The following is a 23,545-nucleotide window of genomic DNA, read 5'->3' on the forward strand; positions in this document are numbered from 1 at the left end:
GCCTTTTATAACGAACTAGCACTTTTTATTTTTCTCAATGAGCAGGGTCTGGAACTCCTAAACCATCTACTCCTACTCCAACCAACACCCCTTCATCGACCCCACACCCTCCTGATGCTCAGAGCTCAACTCCTATTACCCCTTCTGCCACCCCTACTCCCCAAGATTCAGGCTTCACCCCTCAGCCCACTTTGTTAACCCCATTTGCTCAGCAGCAAATGTCTCTGAGCCAGGCATTGCCTGTAATGACCATTCCTCTTTCCACCATGGTAACATCCATTACTACAGGAACAACCTCCACCCAGGTCATGGCAAACCCTGCAGGACTTAACTTCATCAATGTAGTGGGCTCTGTGTGGTAAGTCTTTTGTTATGATGGTTTCCTAATTTGCCGTGGGTTGGTTGGTGGGAGGGGGAGAGCGGTCCAGGACTGTCCACCATCCATTAGGGTAGATAAATTTCAGAATTTGCAATACAAAAAGGTCACTCACTTATTGTAATTACAAAGTGAAGAGCCATTAGAAGCTATTTTTATTTCTCAAATAGAAAGACGTTTATTACATTAATCTTTTTGGAGTCATATTTCTTAAGGCTTAACCTCAGTTGGTTTCTGAGGTTTTACTCTTAAAGTTTGAAAACTTGTGTTAGTCTGAGAGGAGGTAGAATACCATATGCAGACCAATTTAAATGAAAAATGGAAACAGATTTGTTTTGATCAATTTAAACAAACACTGAAGTAAACATTCTTCAGTCCTTAAAACTCACTTTGTGGTTTGAAGAAAATAATAAATGCTGTCAAGAATAATTTGAAATATGAACTGCTTTTTAAACTAAATGAAATTCTGCAATTAAGATAGTCAGTATAAGACACATGGTGTGCTCCATTGCAAGTATCAGACACTTGAATTATTCATCTAAGGTGTTCAGCAGGTGATCACTGTTGATAAATTGCAGATATTTTCTACAAGGCAAAAAGAAAACAAAAACCTTTTAAGGTAGTACAACCATTTTGAAGACTGTTGATCTTTTAGTGTTTCTAGAATAAAAGAATTGCTTGTGGTTTACTGTCCTTAGCTGATACCTTAGAATTAAAAAACCTTTATATGCTGAGAATATGGAACATATATGTTATGCTCTAGGCAAAAACAATTGGTTTTTCATGCTGCATTGATGCTCTATCCATAATCCCATTTACAACAAACAATTGATTTACTTGCCATAAGATAGAGGGAAAAAATTTACTCAGATTCACTAGTGCCACTTGGATTTGATGTGTTGTCTTTCCTCTTCTACAGTGGAGCACAGTCCCTGATGAGTGGTTCAAACCCTATGCTGGGGTGCAACACTGGTGCCATAGCCCCTGCAGGTATAAATCTGAGTGGCATTTTACCATCAGGAGGTCTGGTACCAAGTGCGCTGCCCGCTGCAATGCAGTCTGCCTCTCAAGCAGGTCAGTGTGACTCAGTTGAAAAGCCACCCTTCAGATAGGGACAGCGTGAGAACATTTTGTGAGAAAAATGGATGAAAGTGGCCATTGTGTGAATAGATTGTGTTTTTGATGGCTGGAGCTCAGGAATAACGTATGTGTTTTTGCATTCAAAGTATAGACAGTGTTGGAGATCGTTTGAAGTTGATTTTCGGTGAGCTAGACTGGGGATACACTCTCAAAACCTGGATTGTTTGGTACACTCAGTAGGAAGTTTGAGAGAAATTCCAAATTCAAATGCAACTTTGATAATGATAACTGCCAGAGAAAGGGCATGACTGAATTTAGAAAGAGACCTCACTTTTTAAATGTGTGAGGCACTCTATTCTGTCCCTGGTACTACTTTCTTCTAGTACAATAATTAAGTAATCCCTTATTGCCTTCAAGTGTGACTATATAAATCTTAAAAGCCCAATTTAAATTCTCAGTTTATTTTTTCTGAACATACAGTAAAGAAAAAACCCTAATGTATGATTATAGAATGAGAATGATGGGAGACTTCAAGATATCTGTCCCTTATGCTAAGACAGTCAAATCTGTCTAAACCATGCAGAACTAACGTTTATCTAAATTGTCTTTAAATACCTTCACTAAAGAAGATTCCAATCTTCCTCAGTAGCTGTTTGGAGTAGTTTATTATCCGTGCAAAATGTTTCCTTTTAATTACAGTGCATACCCTTAACTACAAGTTATTTTTTTTTCTCCTGTACCTTTCAGACATGAAAAATGGTCGTTCACCCTTTACCTTCTAAATATCAAACATGCTGTCATGTCCCACATTTGTCTTCTCTTTCTGATAGGTCGTATTTTTCAAACCTTTCATAATCCTGTCACTCTCTTCTAGACTGTCCAATTTGCTTACATCCTTCTTAAAATGTGATAACCAAAACTGGACACAAGCCTGAGCTTGGCTGATTTACCACTGTGGAGCACAGCAGAATAAATGCATCTCATCTCTTTCACAACATTCCTGTTAACATTTCCCCAAATGAGGTCTGCCTATTTTTTATCTGTTATTTTTTGCAACAGCGTTACATTAACATAAGATTGGCTTTACTGGTTTAAGCCAAAAATCCATCCAGTTTATATTCTGTCCCTGCCAGTTGCCATTAGAGGATACTGAGGAAAGAGTTTAAGATGAGGCAAAAGTGTGAAGTAAAACAATCCCTTTATACAACTGTACCTCTTTTGGCAATCTACAGCTTTGAGACTTTCGAAGCTGAAGAATATCCACATGGATCTTTGTGCTTAATATCCCATGCTAGATTTCTGGTCTGTGGATTTATCTAATTGGTTTTTGAACCCATTTATATTTCTGGAACCTACAGCATCTTGTGACAGTGAATTTTATAAATGTAAACTTTCTGAAGAAGTTCTTTTTTTTTCTGTCCTCTGTAGTTTGTGATATGAATGACTTGGATACGTTTGTGACTTATTGTAACTTCTCTTGTCTTTTCTTGCTGTATAGACACAAAGCTAGTTACAAGTTTGTACTTGTTCATTTGTCTTTTTTAAATTCAGTGTTAATGAATTTTGGACCATTTGTTCAATTCACTAGGATTGCTTTTAGTCTAACTCTGTCCTTTCAAGCACTACCAACTTTTACAGTTTGGTGTCACAGATTTTTCTATGCTATGCTGTTGCCCACAAAACAGATGGGAGTAGTGAGCTGAGCTGGACCTCCAGGGGTTCTGCTTGAGAGCTGCTGGCTTACTGGAGAGTTGCTCAGATTTTGTGTGGAATTATTTTCTGTTAAAGGTTGATAAACTGAGAGTGTGTTATTTCATCGAGACCGTGGACTTTTTTGGATTTACTGTACAAATAGTAAAAGTTTTTAAAGGCAGAATAAGAATCACTGAAGAGTAACTGCTAGGATTCTCCATTCACCTTTGTGTAAATGCATTAGCAAGTTATAGGTTACAAGGTACGGTGTTTAGTAGAAATACAGCTCTCTTGTACTTTGAGTCTGAATAACTATGAGCTTTACATTATGGAAAATGCGGCATTGTGTTAAATACAAAATTTACACTTGCCAGTTTTACAACTTCCAAATGTTTAGAAACAGTCCCAGTGGAAAGGTGTATTGCAATACACAAATATAACTGAGTAAAGACTCCCTACTAATGAAAAGATGTTCTCTTTAACAGGCAGCCCCTTTGGTTTGAAAAATACATCAAATCTTCGGCCCTTAAATCTTCTACAGGTAATTGATATACTCGGACACAATAAGAATGATAATTTCTTATCTTTCTATAGAGACCTGTTTACTGCACTGCCCCGCACAGATCTTTGGAGCCAGTTGGTCAGACCATTTACTGCAAATTTTATTTGCTTATTTAAAATTCTTAGAATAAGAGAAAAAGCTACATCCATGGAGATACCAGGTGGAAATTATATTCCTAGCTCAGAACAAAGCAGTTAATTTTCAGTAACAATCTAAAAATGCTGACATTTGAATTCAAAAGATTAATACTAAAATACAATCTTCTGTTTTCAGGATTTGCCTAAACTCTTATTGCAAATCTTTCTCTATACTGAAATTATGATTATACTGTACAAAACAGTACAGTACCAGGGGTTACACATAGAATGCCTAAAACCTGAGCTCAGCATGCCCAGGTAAGTACAGTAATAGGTTTAAAGAGTTTCTGGTAATGGAAATAGAAGCTCATGTAAGATAGGGAGTTTAGAAGGTCTATAAATGCTTTCTTTCCACTAAGCATGCGTACAAATACAAACATGAGCAGAATATTGCTTATTGTGCCAGAGTTGCATTTAAAAGCAGAACAGGGACTGTTTGTGGAACTGGGTAGAGTTCCCAGATCTTGAAGTCAGCTGCCAGTTACAGGTGCAGAACTGCAGCCACAGTGATCCATGTGTGCTGCACCATGCTTCAAAAATTATTACCAGTGAAAGAACAGCTGTAGCTTTGCCACTTCCTTCTCCCACTCCTGTACACATGCCAGAAACAGGGAAAAGGGAGGCACAGGAGGCAATTATACCAGAGTAGAGCTCTTTATAGATCTAAATATTTGTATTTGTGTGACTCCACACTGAAGTACATCCTTTCAAGCTAGCTCTACCACTCATATACACCAAGAATATTTGGCCGAAATCAGTGCAATTAAAGCTGGGGTAAGGAAGAGGAATCAAGGCCATCTCACTATCATCTCAGTAGAATATTCTGAAACTGGAAACGATATCCAGGGCTTTTGAAGGCTAACATTTACATTTTCAGTTTCAGTACAATACTGTTTTAATTAGAATAATTAAAATGTATTTTTCTGTGGACATATCTCACTACAATTTCACGCAAATTTGTTTTCAAAACATAAGACTTTTTCATAAACAGCAGCAATTGTAAACTTATTGATTTTAAAGGATTTAAAAAAGAAAACAAAAACCAAACCTCTAGGGAGTATGTCATTATCAATGTTATGTTCATCCTAGAACAGCAGGAAACTCAGCAGTTTGGATTATGCCTTTTTTTTAAAATCTTCAACAGCTTCCAGGTGGTTCATTTATTTTTAACCCACTCCAGCAGCAGCAGCACACACATTTCTACCTAATAATCTCAGCAGCCCACAACCTGTAGTCCTCAGCAACAGGGAGAATAGGTATGTGCTAACAGCTCTCAGTCTGGGGTGCATGGATAAAACAGTTTCTCCAATTCTCTCCATCTTCACAAGTAAATGAGCCTTTACCCAACAGATCTGTAGCAGTGAGGGAGGAAAGTCTTCCTTCTAAATCTTCTCAAACAACAAAGACTGCAGTGGCTCTGTTGCTAACTGGGTTATACTCCTACATTAGTATCCTGTATAGAAGGGCTGTGAAAAAACAACTGGCTGAGCATTTTCTAACTCTTATCATAAAGAGAGACAGCCTACTGTATGAGTGGTGTAAAATCACCTTAGTGTTAATGTTTATCATAACTAGCAGATACATCAGATGAACAAAAAAAAAATCAAAACCCAGGATTATTGCAGAGTTAACTAAAGCTTCCTGCTTACACTGCTGTGAGTTGGCTTACCATCCTCACTGCTGTAGTTCAACAGAATTTTCTTTGCACCAAAAGAAGTATCAGTTGGCTTTAAAGCTGTAATCTTAAGACATTTGCTCTACTGCTACTTGTAATTCGTGTTAAAGGCTTTAAGCATTGAAAAAGTCCAAAGTCTTGTTCTCAAGACCTGTTCTCAAAATGACAAATTTTGAGTGGTTAGTTCTACCTGCACTTAAAAATCTTTACCAACACTCATCCAGCAGTTTGGGAAAACAAGCTGCTCTGCTTTTGTGTTCATCTTCCCAGACATGCAAGATTTCTGCTTACCAAATAGTCTCTGCTGGATACTGAAGTTTGTCATAATAATTTCCCATGTGCAACTGTAGACTGTTCATAACAAGATGCCTGTCTCAAATGTTTTATGGTGTATAGTGCTTAGTGGAAACAAACTAAGCCCTAAAAGTCCAACAATTTTCTTGGCTACCAACAGAATATATGTATTCTCATGTCATTCTTACGGTTTTCTCCACATTGTGGTTCTGTGACTCTGTAAGTCTTAGTCATCACTGAGTTGATGATGTTGTCTTAATGTGCAATCTTTTGATTTGGTTTACTTAGATATTAGTGGCATTATATCATATGGTTATGCTAAAGAAGCATCACAACTCCTGGAATGCACCAGCTCTTTATCTGACTGATAAGCCATGCAGCTTGCTTGGATTGTGAACATAATGCTTTGTTTCCCTATGTTCTAAATCAATGCATAATTTAAGTTCTAGAAGAGGTCATTATTCAGCACCCTTTGACTTCAGGAGATACTGTCAGACTGCACTTACTCCGAGTGATTACTTGAGAACTACTCTCTTCTGAAAATACAATTTTAAAAGCAGAGTTTATATTTTTTATGAAATTAAGGAATGTGTGGCACAATATGAGCATGGTAAAGTAAAGTGTCGGGCTTGCACACTTTAATTGATTAGGACCTTTGCACGTGGATGGTTTCAGGGTCACCTGAAGACTCTGGGGCTGGGAGTGAGACAGGAAATAGTCATAAGATCACAACTATAAAGTTCAGTCTCTGCTAGACTGCAGGGAAGTTGACAGCTACATGGGACGTCTTCAGGGTAACAAGTGCAGTACCATTTTCTACCAAAACAAAGCTGTTTTGGCGCAATCAACATCTGTCCTACTTGTCGTGACTGCATTATAACCTGCATCTACATGTGCTGGATGACGTAGCAATAAATGTTTTTAAATGGCACTTCAAAAGTTTGCCTTCGCACTGGCTTTGTTAGCTTATTCATTGATACCAAAGTTTGGTAATAAGGATCAAGCTTTTCATTTTTGCTAGGGGTCTGACCAAGGTCCATCCAATCAAGATCAGGCATTATCTGCCCAACAAGCTGCTGTAATTAACCTGACCGGAGTAGGGAATTTTATGCAACCTCAAGCCACAGGTATGTGCTTGCTGAGCCTCCTTTTGTAGTTAAGTGTGTATATTGATAAATTCACACTGAAATGAAGTTTGGTCTTAAAAGAAGTCATATGTTAACAAGATCAGAACAATTTATTATTATCAACATGTGAATTACACGATACTGGACTTTTAACACATGCACTGCTCTATTTTATTTGGCAGTTAAGTGCAGTCAATTGATTGTATCACATGAAAATAAGCTACGCTTAATATAAAAAGAAAATGCAGGGAACTTTCATGCCAGACTTCATTGAGGAATAATTCTTTAACTCTGTGCTTAACATTCAGTGTGAGAAACCTCTTTGTGCCTCCACAAGCACTTCATAATCTAACTATGTTCTAACAGAGTATGTATATCATGTATACCTTATTCTGCACTGTTTCCAATTTGATTCTGAAACTAATTCTGTTGATCCCCCTTTCCTGTATTCCTATGTTACATTGTATTCCTATGTCTTCGTTCCCCAACCCTGACAAACTCAACCTGACCTCTTTGACCTGCCTGCTTTCCCGTTCTCCTTTCTTAGTGTTGTCTCAGCTTGGCTCTGCCGTGAACAGACCTGGGCAAAGCCTTCCTCAGCAGAGACTCCAGCTCTCTTCTGCCTTGCAACAGCAGCAAACCTTGCAGCAGCAACAGATACAAGTAATCCAGCAACTTCACTCTGACTGTGTTTAAAAACAAAACAACCAACCAAAAAAAAAAAAAAAAAAAAAAAAAAAAAAAAAAAAAAAAAAAAAAGAAGAAAAAACCAACCAAACAAAAAAAGCCAAAAATACAATTCTTGGCTCCAAAATCAAAAATCTTGCCCTTTTGACTTCTTTAACTAATGTCACTATGGTCTCACAAGTTACAAAAACACCAACCAACCAACCAAATGTGAATTTGTCAAATCATCATGCAAGATCTATAATTTGTTGTTCTCTCAGCTCGGAGCACTGAATTTATTTTTATTCATTTAAGCCATCCACATTCCTGATTTGCAACATTCAAGGGGTGCTTGTGGCACATATCTAAATCAGTTCTGCCAGGTGCCAATAGAATGTAAGCACCTGCAAGTTCAAATGCAGCACTGCTACAATCAGTACATGGAAGCAACAGCTCTACAAAGCATTCCTTTTACCATTCTGTCAACCAGATGCTTTATGAAAATATTTTAATATTTTTTCAGCACACAGTCTCCTCTTTGTAATGTATACAGAAATTACATACGATGCACACACTGAGAAGGTATTGTGTTAAAAATGTACAATGTAACCAAATTTTCCCAGAAGTTGCTGAGTTACTGAAGTTACTGCAATGGAGAGAATGGGCAAAGAAACAAAGCTGGGCACATACACATTTAAAATGTTAGCTGTGCCCTCAGCAGGCTTCTGTGCCACTGGTGCTGCTTGACTGTACCCATTGCCCCAGTACATGGTGTGTTCCTTTTGTCAACCTGGTGCTTCCTCATTTTTCTACCTTCCCCCCTCCCCCCCACCTTCCTCTCATTCTTCCTGATGTGAAAGCTTTATTGTCAACACTAACAAGCTTTTTCTCCCCCTTCTCCTTCATGGCAGCAGTTGCGATTCTTGCAGCGTCAAATGGCTATGGCAGCGGCAGCAGCAGCACAAGCAGCTCACCTGCATCATCAACAGCATTCAGGCAGCCACTCAAAAAGTAAAAGGAAAAGAGGCACACCAGCCCCTCCAAAATCATGAGACTTGCCTCCTCCCCAAAAAATTGATTCAAAGGGGATTTTTTTCAGATTAATAAGGAGAAAGCCTAAAGTTAAATCAGTGTTTTTTATTACTGGTGGGAAAATTAACTTTTGACATTACACTAAAAGAATGAACTGATTTTGGAAGCCAGCCCTACAGAACCTAGAAATTTCATCTATAAAGCAGCTAGGTCTGGTTTCCTTAAGTAAATTTTTTAACAGAATGTTTTATCTTGTATTTTTTACCACTTAACAGCATTGTACATAGAATAAGGGTGAAAAACATTTTAGAAAAAATGAACTTTGTAAAGGTAGTACTGGTATTTGTTTATTTAGTGTAAAAGGTTTGTGAACACTGTAACAAATACATTTTTACAAATCCATTTTTGAAAAGCTCTGTCCTTTTGTTCACTTGGGCATTATACTTTTTATTACTTTGTCTATTGGCTTCTTTACTTCTTTGTGTCTTGTAATTGCTCTGGTGATACAGTCCTGAAGCTTGGCTTCTGTAAGAGGACTTCCACCTAAAAATTAAAGGGAACAATTTTTTGATTTTCTACTTATTCTTCGGTTATGTATTTCTAAATGTGATTTCCAAATGAGAGTATTAATACAGTAATTCTCATGACCAACACCTTTCATAGGGAGCATGCAGCTTTCCCAGCTCTAGCCTCAGGCAAGGATAATGGAAACAAACTAGAGCTGTAACAGGAGACATGCTCAAAATCTATCCTCTGCTGTATGTAGGTCAAGCTGTGACTTCTTTTTGAACTTCAGTCATGCCACCATCTTAAAAACTAATTTAAAGAACAAGTAATTTAATGAGTATTAAACTCCTTACTATAAAGCACCCAAATCTTACAAAACAGAGCAGGTACTTAGTCTTTTCTTGACCTAAACGTTATCAACTCAATAGCTTTCTTTGTAATAAATTTGGAAGTACCTGGTTTATGGACAGAACATAGTCTACCTTCTTCATCAGTGTGAATAGTTACTGTTCCAGTTGCTAAATCTTCTTCTTCAGCAGTTGGATCAACAATGAGTAATGTGCTTGTGAAAGCAAAATGCATGCAGACATGTTTGTACATATTGCTCCATTAACATCATTGCAAAATACACATAACATTAATTTTTACTGTAGTCTTACAAAATACTTGGAGATGGATTTAGTGCCCAGGCTTACCTGCTTTCTTACCAAAGTGCACCAATTTTAAAAAAATTAAAAAGTAAAAAATTATGTGAGATTCCACATAATCAATTATATATGTCTATTGAAAATGCAGCTTTATGCCTAAAGTTTCCTAGATTTGTGGCATCTGTGTATTGCAGGAAAATGCCACTAAACTGCAATTTGAAGGATGCAGTCACTTATTTTGTAGTTACACAAAGACTGGCACGGGGTGTAGGCGGCACTAATCTCTACCAGACACCTTAATGCAAAACTCATTTCCAAGGGTAAGTTCACCAAAGTAGTTCTCATTTTCTTGTCAGAGAACTCTTATATCACTCAGCCTGGGAATGGTTAAAAAAATGGATTTACAGGGTGTTTAGCTGTCCTTAAGGCATCCAAAATAAACTTGTCATACATCACATGATGCAGCATATCTTTGAGAGATTAAATATTCTTAATTTTGTACCATTTAAGATAAAAATAGAGCAAAATCAATGGTAAAAAAAAAGAGGATATAAACTATAAGCCAGCTTTGCTCAACAAATAAAAGTTGAACTTAAAGCTGAACTTTAAACCTCACCAGTATTTCAGATTGCCATTTAATAGCAGTAGTAATAAAAACAGAAGTCCTTACCTACGCTGTTCAAAAATGCTTTTTAAAGTCTAACTCCATGCACTATGACACATCAACCTTTTGTGTGATGCAGGGACATGTGAAGGGTTCAATGTGTCATGTATTTTTTATGTACAAGTCAACACCCCAGGAGCCAGCTGTGGAGCTGCACCACATTCTGCACCAGTGCTCCTCTCCCATGGCCACACTATCCAACAACCTGCAAGTTTTATTTATTTAAGGAGGGCTTTTACGCAGAAGAAAAATACCTCTAAATGCTGGAGTATGTAAAGCATTTTATTTAGAGGGCCGTGTCAATAGCTGTAGAAAAACTAATAAACGATAATTAAACAAACCACACAACATAGGCATACACCCCCTCCATCTTTAGTTGAGCTAAAGGGAGATTTAAGTAGCTTTTCTGATGCAACAGTTGATTTCAGTGAAGGAAACAAAGCCCAAGAGACATGCATGGAAAGCTTTCTTACAAAGGAAATTTTTTTGTCTACGTGTAAGTAAGTGTGATTTGTGTATCTGTCTGGTGTATTACCCAAACTCTCTCACTTTCAGTCTACATAAAACTTCAGACCCATCAGAACTGGTATTAAAGCAATTAACACAGGCACTCTAAAGTACCAATAAAATACTGTCCTGATTAATTTTGGTAATCACTTGGCCAGCATTTGAGTTTATTGCTTCCCCTACCCTATCTCTTATTTGAGTGAAAGGCCCTGCTAATTACTTCTGTGAATAGGGATTAATGTGCCATAAACCACCGATATCTCTAAATAGACCTAAATGTTAAATAGTACAGTGAACACTGTCCTGTTTGCCATTTTCTTCGTTCAAATTGATGCCACCAGCAATGACTGCATTTCTTACAAACAGCAGCAGAAAATATCCTTAACATACTTGGACTAATGAAGAGCCAGTCAGCAATTTCAGGTGAGGAGTAAATTATCAGATGTGATTATTTTGAAATGTCATAATTCGATTCTTTTCCTATATGAACAATGATTTAAGAATACTGGTCATACTTCTTCTTGTTTTCATTTATCCAGAGGTTATGTTGTTCTAACTGGACTGTTACTTCTTAGTTGCTCTGTTGACTACATCCTTAGTATAAGCTGTTCAAAAACTACTATCTTTTATATCACTTATTTATATAGGCTTCTAAAATATTAATTGCAATGTTAAGATTGTTTCATTTCACATATACTTCAAAAACCTAAAAAAAATACCTACCCCTGTATTTCTAAGCATGTCTTTTAGGTTGGGAAACAGTCCTGCTTTCTGCATCCTCATTCACATCACAGAACTACAGGTCAGTTCAACAAGAGGGGCCTGGATTTAAGATGAGTTAAACAGCCCTGCCTGAGGCAGCACACTCATCACTAGAAGTGCAGAAGCATCACTGGTAGCATCCTCTGTCTTTCACTCCAACTTTTACAGATGCAGTTGTTTCCATAAGTACAAAACAGTTACGAGCTTACTCATCAAATATAGCAAATGATGTGGCAATTGGATGCTTTCTGATAATCAAAGGAGTCTTCTGTTTTAAATTCCCTTCTGATAAACCAGTTTCTTCGTTTATAATAACTGATGGCAGTTGTACTGAAGAGATGAAAAAATTGAAGTGGTCTAATATTAAACATTGCTGGGTTTAGCAGGCCTAAAGATGTCCAAGACTACGGAAATATTTAAGCTGTTCTTTCAACACACCAGAAATCAATCAAGAATTTTGGCTTTGTTAATGGTAGTCTTGATTTCAAGCAAAGTATTTGGCTTAGGACTACCTGTTAAAGGAAGTATTTGATTTTTCTCCTCAAGGTAACAGAAGCATTTCTCCTTACACAGAAGCATTTTCTACTTCCAAAATGCCATGCAATTAAAATAGTCTGGAATCATGTTTAAGAAAAGTATTTTTTTTCCCCAAAAAGCCTACTGGACATGTAAAACCCAGGAATATAGTCTTTCCAGTTATTACACACCTATGGCACCCATACCATCATTTCCACTTTTTGTTTTAGTAATTTAGCATTGAAATGGCAGGAAACAAACGGTCCTAACTGTGAACCAGTTACCTATTAATCGTGGTTCAAAACTAACGCATTTCTCCAAGCAACACTAATCAGAACATGTCTCTTGCTCTAAGGACGACTTACTCATTTTTTAATGCTGCTAACAAAGCAAAGAGACTGGCATCCAAAAGGTTTCCATCATAGTCCAGACATATGATATCACAGTATAACACCCAAGCAAACTATCAAAACAGGATTGCACATATGAGATACCATAGCAGCTAAGCAAATGGTGCAATATGTAAGAAAATTCTGGGCACATTGAATACAGATACTGATTTCTATAATGCAATTTTTACACTTCAGATGTAAACCAAGCTATGAAGACTAAAAAGCAAAACAAGAACAAAACAACCTATAATCCCAGACACCTTCTTTAATGCCTCATTGAGATGGTTAGTATCCCCCTCCTCACTTTGATATACAACTTACCTTGCCATTTGCAATACATAGATGTTCTTTCACTATCATCTGTGAACTAAAATAAGATCAGAGCATAAGGTCTTGTAGAGTTGTCTGTGGCTTAAATTCACTAAGTTGGTTCTTACTTTTCAGTCACATCTGCAATGAACTGGCTCGCTACTTGAGTCTCTTCACCAGGTGGTCCGGAGCGAAACCTCTCTGAACGGAGGGATGGCAGCTCTACATTTGGTACTAGGTATTAAAAAAAGCAGTGGGATATCAGAAATGGTTGTAAGATAACAGTCACTCTTAATACCATTTTATGTACTTCAAATGCAGGGCAAGACCAGAAGTTTTTCTATCAAGCCTCCCTACTCCCTTCAAAACTAAAGTTATGCATGAGTTGGTATTAAAGAACTTGTAGTTGTCTATATTTAGAAACTATACATTTCATGGTATTAAAGAACTTGTAGTACTCTGTATTTAGAAACTATATATTTCATGGAAAATCACATTATCCTAACTACCATGTTCTGTTTATAATCCTGCAATGACTATCATGACCCCATACAAACTCAATTCTTTAAGTATTAGGCACTCTTCAGTAGATCAAGAAACAGCAGTATTTTCATCCCCTGCCTGACTTGACTGGTATGCTATCTGTTTTTCATCAGCCATTAAAAACTGAAGCTTTAGACTTGAAGCAAAAAATATGCATAAACTTTTGTGAAAAAACCCCAAGCTCCCTGAAAACAGCATATTTGGAGATGCCTTGCAAAAAAGGGATTTGGTCTAACCTCTCAGTTCCACAGAACTATTTTATTTCCAAAGAAATTCCAAATGTTTGGAGTAGGGAGGTACGCCCTGAATTTTTACAGTTTTCTGAGAAAGAGACAGGGTTTATAAGAGTTAATTTTTTTGCCTACTGGGACTTCAAAACAGGAGTTAACGTGCCTTTGCACAACCTTGATGCCACAATCTTTTATAGATTAACTACCTTCCCCCTCGTAATGTACACACTTGCCCCTGCTATAGGTCTGTTTTCCAACTTGGCCTGGAATCAGCAATAAAAAAGTACTTTTACGTGGAAAACTCACAAGCAGAGCAGAAGGAATTGTAAAATTTCTGAAGCACCACTGCCTAGATGTCAATTTGGAAATATAGTTTTACCAAATTCATTCTTTTAAGAAATCTTCACAACACAGTTTGTCATTACAGCCTCTTAGTTGAAGCAATACAAGACCTGAGCAAGACCTACACTGAAACACTCACCAGTATTACCCCTTATGAGCAGAATCTACTGCAGGTGCAGCAAGCTCCTGGAAAACCAAAAAAGATTTTCCAGCTATTCTATATACAAATAGTAAATTTCTTGGTAGTTATCATTGCAATGAGATTTACAAAAGCCATTTTTAATCAGTCCTTGTCTGTAAATTTCCTGTGTAAAATTATGGGGCATGCAGTGATTTGGCTCATAGTTCATGGCAGACCAGCAGTAAATTTGAGGCTACAAAGCACGTATAGTCCAGCCATCTAATCCCCAGGGCACTTATTGATCAATATTCAATAACTTTTCAGTTATATAGCTTTTATCTAGAAATAACAAGGAGTTTATATTTGTATACATTTTTCCCTCTACATGATGGGCACCATAAAAATACATGTCCTCAGACTGTACAGGTAGGATTAGGTAATTAAATTCTATATGAACTTTCACATCTGAAAGTAACTCAGGTGAAAAACTGTAATTGTTTCTGGCACATTACTGTAACTCTGCGGGTAATTCATTCTAAACACCAATGCACAAATTCAGCTAACAGATCAATTAAAATAAAACCCAACTATACCGCTTTCACTCTACAAATCACTGTGGTATTTCCTAACTTCACCAGGGCAGAACCATCTGCAGTTGTAATTGAACATGAGGAGAAAAAGTACTGTTCAATAAAATCTATTTTTCATTCAAAGAGCATTATTAACATCTGCCTTTACAGAGTGTTAACTTTCCATCATTTTATACTAAACAGAGGCTGAGCAACGTCTCAAACCCAGAGTGGGACAGAATCTCTGTATTAAACAGTCAATTACACAGAATGGCTGAGGCTGGGACAGCTGGACCTCATCTCACAGGGTCCAACACCCCTACTCAAAGAGGGCCACCTATAGCTGGTTGCCCAGAACTGTACACAGATGGCTTTTGATTATCTCCAAGGAAGGAGACTCTACAACTTCTCCAGCCAACCTGTGCCAGCATTCCATCACTCTGTCAGTAAAAAAGTGTTTCGTCATGTTCAGAGGGAACCTCCTGTGTTTTAGCTTGTGCCCATTGACTTATGTTCTGTCACTGGGCACTAATGAATAGAACCTGGCTTTGTCTTCTCCACACCCTCCCTGTTTCAGGTATTTATATACACTGCCCAGCACTGGACACAGCACTCCAGGTGTGGCCTCATCACTGCTGAGCAGAGCGCAGGATCACCTCCCTTGACCTGCTGGCAATGCTGTGCCTAATGCAGCCCAGGATAGCATTGGCTTCTTTGCAGCAAGGGCACATTACTGACTCATTTTGCCTCTGCTCAAGGCAGTTGCCCACCAAACTCAGAACACAGCAGAAGCCAGGACTCAGCATCCCTCCCAAGATGCTCAGGCATCAATTTTGTGCTGGTTAGCATATGCCTTGACTGCTGCCTCCAGCATCTGTAACAGATGCTGCTGACCTTAGACAGAGACAAGATTCCACAATTACCTAATTTGTGCTACACATACCTGGATAGGAGCAGACCCAAGTAATTACACTGTGCACATCAACCTGGGAGCAGGACTGAAAACAATATTAAAAGTATATTACTGTACCATGCATTCTCTTTCATGCTTACTGAAACAATAAATAAAATCCTTTCTCTTCCTTGTTTCAAAGCAAGAACTAAGAAAACCGAGCAAGTCATTAAGGTCACTATTATAACCCAATATTATTAATACCTCCCTCATTATTATGATTATTATTATTCCAAATAAGCGCTTGCCTATGTTGACAGTGGTTGCCCGGAATTCACCTAACTCCCTTCCATTGGGTTGACAGTTCTCTTTCTAAGCAAACATTCCAAAATTCAAATTAGAAAACATATTTTATTAAATAATACAGTAATATTTATGCTATAGGAGTTAATATAAAATAATATTCTTTTTAGCAGAAAGAGGCAGCCTCAAAAAATGCTGGGGAGAACTCGGTCACATTCTAGCTGGCTTTTCATCAACTGATATGTATTTTGTAGTTGTAGGCCTGCGAAAAAATCCCTGATTTTTAAAATTTATTATAATTTATTTAGAAAATATAACAATAGATTTATTGTCTCAAAGGTAAGTACTACAGGCTAGATTCAGAATATCATCCAAGAATGAATACTCGTTGGTAACTTCAAATGAGAGTTTCCACCTGTCTGCATTGTTCAGGTTTCGCAGGCAATTTCTCTCCTCCATCCCCACCTAGTGGAGCTTAAAGAGAGTGAACTAAAGCAAAACAACCCCTCAAAAAAGTAACATTCAAGTACCATCAGGCAGAAGTTGTACAATACGTGACTCTTAAGTTAGAAATTGAAACAACATTCTATCATGTCAAGAACTGCAAGAAAGAAAAAATTAATTATAAGCAATTTACACAGGCATCTCACATTTTACTCACCAAAAACCTTCTGTAATATTGCAATGGTTTCACAGTTCTAAAACAAATAGAATGAGGAGTTCACATGCAAGTTCTTGAGTAGACAAGAGATAGCAAAGAAATATAAGTAAGCACTTACCCACAATGACTATAATTTGAGAATCAAGATGCCTGGCAAAACTGCTTAGCAATATGGTTACAGAAAGATGAGGAAACTCTGAATTGATCTAAGATGTTTTCCTGCATTCAGTTCCAAAATGCCTCGTCCTTACAAGGAACCTGCCTGCACATATACCTAACAAAAACTACTAGCTTTCACCTCAAAAATATTATTATAAATCAAAAGAAATGTTTACTGAGAGAAGGGTGTAGAAAGGTTTTCCAGAAATGCAGAATGCATAATGTTATAACTGTGTCTCAAATATGTTCAAGTTCAAGGACAACATACAAATGTACAAAATGGTATAAAACGATTTTAAATGCTACAGTTTTTCTTAGAATCTTTGAGAAAATATAAAATTACAAAATATTCTTCGTGCAAGGCTTCAGGTGAGAAATAATTAACGCTTATTATTAATTACTTACTACTAACGGTGTTCCTGTATTAGTATTTTAAGCAAGGATCATTAATGTAAAAAAACTCCACCTTTTATGAAAGTGTTAGTACTTAAATAAGGCATTTACAGTTTTGTTAAAACAGTGCTTCTGGAGGAAAAAAACAGAAAAAGATAAAATGGAAAAGCAAGTTTTCCAAATGCAAACTAACATATATAGATATCACAAGCATAATGGCAAGCATGAGTTAACTCCTGTTGGCTCCACATATGTTGTTCCTGTACTACTGATTTTCTGAAGCCCAATATAAGACCTGTTCTCTTCCAATTCATGTAAAAGCACTTGCTAAACACTGTTTCATGCATTTAAGATATAAATACAGAAGCAAGAATGCTAGAACAGGCCTCCCAGAGAAGCTGTGGATGCCCCATCCCTGCAAGTGTTCAAGGCCAGGTTGGATGGGGCTCTGAGCCTGGTCTACTGGAAGATGTTCCCATCCACGGCAGGACTAGGGGTGGAATCAGACAATCCTTGAGGATCCCCTCTGACCCAAAACCATTTTACTATTCTAAAAACTATTAGTTGCAAATGGAAGCCACTGAACTCCCTACAGTTTTAAACCTTCTTGTAAATGCTATCAGCTGTGTCATCAGGGGACTCAGCACTGAGCCCACTCGCCATGACCCTTGCAGGCAAGCAAGACCCCTGGAGCTGGATTGGCTGGATACCCTGGAAGGCAGAATTCTGCTGCCTGTCTGCAGTGCCACGTGTTCCTCCTGCCCGGGGAGGTGGTGAAGTCACCGTCCCTGGAGGTGTTTTAAGGAAAGACTGGACGTGGTACTCAGTGCCATGGTCTGGTTGACATGGTGGTGTTTGGTCATAGATTGGACTCGATGATCTCAGAGGTCTTTTCTAACCTAATTGATTCTGTGATTCTGTATGTGGTGGCACCAAATAAAGTGCTCCAAACCCCAAGTGTCCATGGCTTTTTATTTTAGTCCTTCATAAGGCAATCAGAGCTTCTGTTTTGCAAGCACGGGTGGCTGGCTGGTCATGAGCCATGCCATCAATTTCAGTGGTTCAGTGGGGGATCAGAGGTGGCACCAGCTTTGTATGCTTGGGATTATTTGGGAAAGGATAGTAATTGATACTTTCATTTCCTTCTGTATTTAAACTATCAAATATGCAGAAGATAGAAAATGCTGATTGACATTTTGAATTCAATGCATTAACAAAATGACTATGAAAAAACTGAGTACAGATTCTATAAATTAAAGTAAAAACTTTTTTTTTTTTTTTTTCAAAATGAGTTTATTTGAGATCTTGAAGATATTATTTTCTTGCCAGGAAGATCAGTAATGAAGACAGTTTTTGTTATGAGATTTCAAGGGGAAAAAAACCCTTGAATTTCATATTCATGTTAGTTCCACTTAGAAATAGACTTGTGTTTATAAAAGCCAGCCAAAAACAGCCAAACTGTCACAGATTAAAGTTAAGGTTTTGTAGACAAAATACAGCCAAATTTGCAAACTTTGTTCTCCAACTCATAGATGTGTTTTTTAAAATGGCTAATAAAGAAGCATTCTCATCCAGCAAAGTTGGTGTTTACTGAAACCCACTGTTATCACCCACACTCGATAGCAGAAACAGTGCAATTTATGCTTTCACATAGACATTATCCGGAAGACATCATGTCCTAAAAATAAAATAGCTGTTGCACATTCAGAAGGAATATTTTTTCCCTAAGATTATTAACACCTTACTTTTATGAAAAAGTGTACTGAGAATGCAGAGTTTCAATATTGCTTAACTGTGTGTCTTGCCAATGCTTATTTTTTTCTAACAATGTCCTTCTGATTTTCTTCTTCATTAATCACAGGTTCTAAGTTTGTTCCTTTTTGGAGGTCACTGCAGATGGGCAGGGATCTTCTTTTTATATGACTGTGAAATATAACTGGTGCCTGGCAGCTTGAAAAAAGAAAATGTAATTAGGTTATTTACATTTTCCAGATATATTATTATAATTAGTGGAGCATGAGAACAGTTTCAATCAAGTGAAGTGGTGGTGAAAGCTGAGGTAATTCTTCATTTCTCCTCTTTTATGTTGCATTTTTGCAGCATGTATGTGTTTTGTAAGCTTGCCAGAAGGGAATTTGTACATTTTGAAAAGAGAAAGTATTTCAAAACAGATTTTCTTACCTGATAATCAGGTTTTTTACAGGTAATAACTTTAACATGTCTTATAAATTAATTTAAATAAATATATCTGCTTTTGTCACATCACACTTCTGGAATTTCCATATACATATTAAAAGGAGACACTCTATTCTACGTTGTGCGATGTTGTGTCATGAATGACCACAACCATTTGTTTCTGTGATATCTGGAAATTTTAGGCCATATTGCAACTTGGAATTATCGTTCATGGTTCATGCTGATGCATGTTTAGATTCAATATTATGGGAAACATTAACGGATTTTACTGAGTTGTAACAGTAACATTCCTAAGGTTGTTCTCAGGACTTTCAGTAGTCTCTTGACATTCCAAATGTTTTTGCATGAAAGTGAAATAGTTTTCCTGAAACTATTGTCCAGACTGTAGAAGGTCCAAGAGCAAGCATATTTAGTTTTAAAATGTTGTCTTTTATAAATGTGTTTTGTTCTTGTGTACTAATTATTCCTTCCTGCTCAAGGCTAGGAGTCCTTGACATCTACAGGTCTGAAGTGAAGAGAGTATGGAAAGGTAGTTCAGAGCATGCTAAAATGAGACCCAGTGTACATTGAGGGGGTTACCAGTGCCAATCAGATGTTGTCACACTTCAAATGAGATCAGAGAGGGAGGGAGGGGTCTTGAGTCTTTCATAGTAGTGTCATATTGTATTACAGTACAGTTGTTTCATAGTTGACATAGTTTCACTTGCGCTTTCACAATAGTTGTGGATTGCCAACGAACTAAGCCAATCTGTCTTTCAGAAACATGTACAGATTTGAACAGATGTAAAGAATGAATGGTATATGGTTGTGCTTTCACATGTAAATCCACTGGTGACTTTTCTTATTCTTTCTGTAATATTGACTTGAATTTTGCTTCTGTTAGAGTTACCTCAGTTTTCTATGAAGTGCTGGAATAAATTCTCAAAAAATATATTCAGTTTGATTTTGCAGGCTTTATTCTCTTGCCTAGTCCAGATACACCTCTGTCAATTCTGCAGAATCAATCACAACTCCTCAGTGCCATTACTAGAATAAAATATGAGCTTCTCAGTTTTTGTAAAGTGAATTTCTGTGATCAAAACTGAAAAATAATAGCTCTGCTCATAATTGAAATTGCCCACCAGTTTTAAAAAGCAGATTCCAAAAATTTTCCTTAGAATTGAGTATGTTTGAAATTTTAATGAAAGTAGCTCACCTCATTCAAATTATGAGGCTTAGGCCATGCATTATTTTTTGCACAATAAGTAATCATCTAGTGATGTCTTCTTTAAAAAAAAATCTGCTTTTGAATTTTATGCCAAAGGTTGGAGGGAGGGTGCTAAATTTATTTATTTATTTTTTAAATAATTTCACAGAATCACACAATAGTTAGGGTTGGAAGGGACCTCTGGAGATCATCTGGTCCGATGCCACTGCCAGGGCAGGTTTACCTACTGCTTACCAGCAGATTACACAGGAATTTATCTGAGTGGTTTTTGAATGTCTCCAGAGACTCTGTGACCTCCCTGGGCAGCCTGTTCCAGTGCTCTACCACCCTGAATGTAAAGAAGTTCTTCCTCATGTTGAGGTAGAACTTCTTACGTTTTATTTTATAGCCCTCTGTGCATATTCTTCAAACTTTTTTCAAAATGTTGCAGATGAACTCTCCAGTAACTCTCTCCTTATTGAGCAGTCTCCTTTAGCAACTGTGTGTATGTCAGGCCAACAAAATACTTGATTCCTTTCACTTTAGAGGTGTAGAGGTAACACCACATTTACAGTCTTGGTAACATACCCAGCTCCTACCTAGTATTTGAAGATTATGAAATACAAGACACATGGGCTGCCACAGGTGACGAGGACACCACCAGGCACATGCTCTAACAGAAGTTTAGACTCACACTTGGTTTTAGGTCTTTGCTCTGCTCTGCTCTATGTTCCTTCGGGCCCAGCATACCTCAGCTGTTGCACAGCAATCCCAGAATCAAGGGAAGATTCCTCTAAGCACCATTTCAGAAGCAGATGTACTGGTTTAATTACACAGAGCCATAAAGAGGAGTGTTCCTGCTCCCTCTACACCTGTTCTGGGGCTGCGTAGAGGGTCCTTCAAGCCATTTCAGCTCACTAATATGTCAGGATGCTGTCTTCTACTTGTTTGCTATTTTTAACTTTCTTCTCAGGTAGTTTTCTGCCGTTTCAGTGATCTAAAATGACTCCCTGTGGTCAGGGAGGGTGCAGCAGCAAGAGGAAGGCTTCCTTTTTTCACAGCTGTGAACTCACCACAAGTTTAAAGACTGACTTGTCCCCTGGAAGCTAGTATACTTTTCAAGGACAGGAAGTGTGAATTTAAATTCCCCCTTTTTTAAGCCTAGGTAAGATGAGGTCTTGTTGCCCTCTTAAAATAAGACCTTTAATTTCTAAGAAAGAAACTCCTGGCTCTGGCTCTGGCTGTTGATGTATTCCAGAGCCCCCACTTGATTTTACACAGTGTCACAACATGGAATGGGAGGCTATGCAGACAACTTTCCTGATCACCAAAGCTGTCCTTCAAATCAGTGCTCTGCCTAACTTGTCCTCACTCTTCTCTTTATAGATTTGCAGGGATACATTTGTATTTCAGTAGACTCTTAACCGTTACTATCTCTTCCTACCCTTCATTTGCAGGGGTGACCCAAGGAGGTGGAAGTCTTCTATGTTACTCGCTGTCCTGCATGACCCAGTCAGCGCTCCAAAGACACATCAAAGTATTCTCACAGAGTTTGAAAAGGAAATAAAAACAGAGAGAAAATCTACATGGTAATTTTGCAACATTCTTACCAACATCAATGTCTGCCATAGTTAGTGCTTTCATAAATACAGATTTCAATTTTTTAAACAAATATTTTCATCTCTGCATAAAAGCCTTACTTTTCTGCAGCCTTTGACTTCATAAGAGACTTTTTCAAGAGGTGACTTAATATAAAAGAGTTGTCTTTGAAAACACATGGAGAAAAAGCAAGTTACTGAAAAAGACTGAGGAGTTCACACAAGTTTTCTTCACTATTACCATTTTTAGTCACAACCCAAAGCAATAGCAATGCAGTATCCTGTGATGAACACTTAGCTTTTATCCTTACAAGGTATTTTTTTTAACTCATATTTTAAATATCAATTGTAAAACCAGTAAAACTCTCTTTTTACTCTCAGGCATGTCTGCAGATGTGCAATATGTTTTCTGTGACAGCTCTAGCAGGTAATATCTCAAGCAGGTTTCAGCAACAGTGCAGCATTATCACAACTCTTAAATGAGTAACAACACAGCTTTAATCAGTTTTTAACCTATATAAAGTTGTCAGAGGTCACTGTTGCGAAGTGTAAGCAGTCAAACATAGAAGACAGCTCCAGCTCATTCTGCAGAACTGTGTACAGTTACACATTGATTTGCAACTCTCAAAGCTCCTGTGCAGACCATTCCCCCACTGCCAATGTCCGGGTTAGTTTTTTCACCATATTTACATCAATATGTGTAAGCTCAAGCAGCATTTCCAAGCCATTGAATAGTCCCGGACAGTATTTAACTTGAATTCTCTGCTAATGTTTAAGGCTCTGGAGACCTATCCATAATTATTTATGTACCTATTGTCCAAGTGTTCCTTGAGTTCACAGTCATCATGATGACTGCAAACTAAAAATAGTTGAAATGAAGAGACAGGTGAAGACAGAAGGTTGCAATGAAGCTTCTGTATCTCAGTGTTTATTACTTAACATCTAACCTTATTTATGATACGTGTATGTTTCTGAGGGATGCAGTGGCATATCTGTAATAGCTCAAGGGGCACGAATTAAAGAAGTGTTCCAGCAGTGTTGAAGGCTGCACGGTGCCAGTTGAACCATAAGTTATCTACCTCTGTGGAATAGAGATTTAGAGGTTAAGAATTAGATTCTTCTATGACCTGCCTATTGCATTGGCCACTGGCACATAAGGGAGTCTTGAGTACACAAGCCCTCGGGGGAGAAGCTACAGACAAATCTTTGTTCCTTACTTGGAAAAAAATGGCATTTTCATATAACCAAGCTTAAGTAATAGTTGTGAGAACATAGCTGAGAGGGGTGTGCTAGAAAAGAAAGAGCTAACTAGCCTCTGTTTTCCTGGATGTATTTTAATCTACTTTTCTTTATACTGTTCATTGAGCTGTTCAATTGGCCGAGCTGTATAATTAGGTAGTTCCCTGA

At 37.6% G+C, this 23,545-nt stretch overlaps 2 protein-coding genes across 17 annotated transcripts in view; one reads left to right on the plus strand and one right to left on the minus strand.

Moving 5' to 3' along the window:
- SUPT20H (SPT20 homolog, SAGA complex component) overlaps nucleotides 1–9,043 on the plus strand; it is a 32,882-nt gene extending 23,839 nt beyond the window's left edge. For 5 of the 16 annotated variants that reach the window (XM_027892756.1, XM_027892755.1, XM_027892754.1 and 2 more), the window contains exons 19-23: nucleotides 46–358; nucleotides 1,296–1,450; nucleotides 3,634–3,689; nucleotides 6,838–6,943; nucleotides 7,491–7,647. In XM_027892756.1, coding sequence (XP_027748557.1) covers nucleotides 46–358; nucleotides 1,296–1,450; nucleotides 3,634–3,689; nucleotides 6,838–6,943; nucleotides 7,491–7,639 — 779 coding nt within the window. In that variant the 3' untranslated portion in view covers nucleotides 7,640–7,647. Of the gene's footprint in view, nucleotides 1–45; nucleotides 359–1,295; nucleotides 1,451–2,330; nucleotides 2,626–3,633; nucleotides 3,690–6,837; nucleotides 6,944–7,125; nucleotides 7,648–8,520 lie in introns of those variants that run through there. The other 11 variants (XM_027892759.1, XM_027892769.1, XM_027892761.1 and 8 more) reach the window with 8 other exon arrangements.
- On the minus strand, nucleotides 8,963–13,379 carry LOC114061879 (exosome complex component RRP43-like). Its single transcript, XM_027892773.1, has 6 exons — nucleotides 13,074–13,379; nucleotides 12,958–13,003; nucleotides 12,612–12,707; nucleotides 11,938–12,059; nucleotides 9,604–9,710; nucleotides 8,963–9,184 (listed from the first exon to the last, which is right to left on the minus strand). The coding sequence occupies exons 2-6, from the start codon at nucleotides 12,994–12,996 to the stop codon at nucleotides 9,069–9,071; spliced, it is 480 nt and encodes a 159-aa protein (XP_027748574.1). The 5' UTR covers nucleotides 12,997–13,003; nucleotides 13,074–13,379; the 3' UTR covers nucleotides 8,963–9,068.
- Nucleotides 13,380–23,545: the final 10,166 nt, after the last annotated feature.

Source organism: Empidonax traillii, unplaced genomic scaffold (assembly GCF_003031625.1).
Source record: "Empidonax traillii isolate 1590-97213 ecotype Southwest subspecies unplaced genomic scaffold, ASM303162v1 scaffold367:size622293, whole genome shotgun sequence".
Classification (NCBI taxonomy): domain Eukaryota; kingdom Metazoa; phylum Chordata; class Aves; order Passeriformes; family Tyrannidae; genus Empidonax; species Empidonax traillii.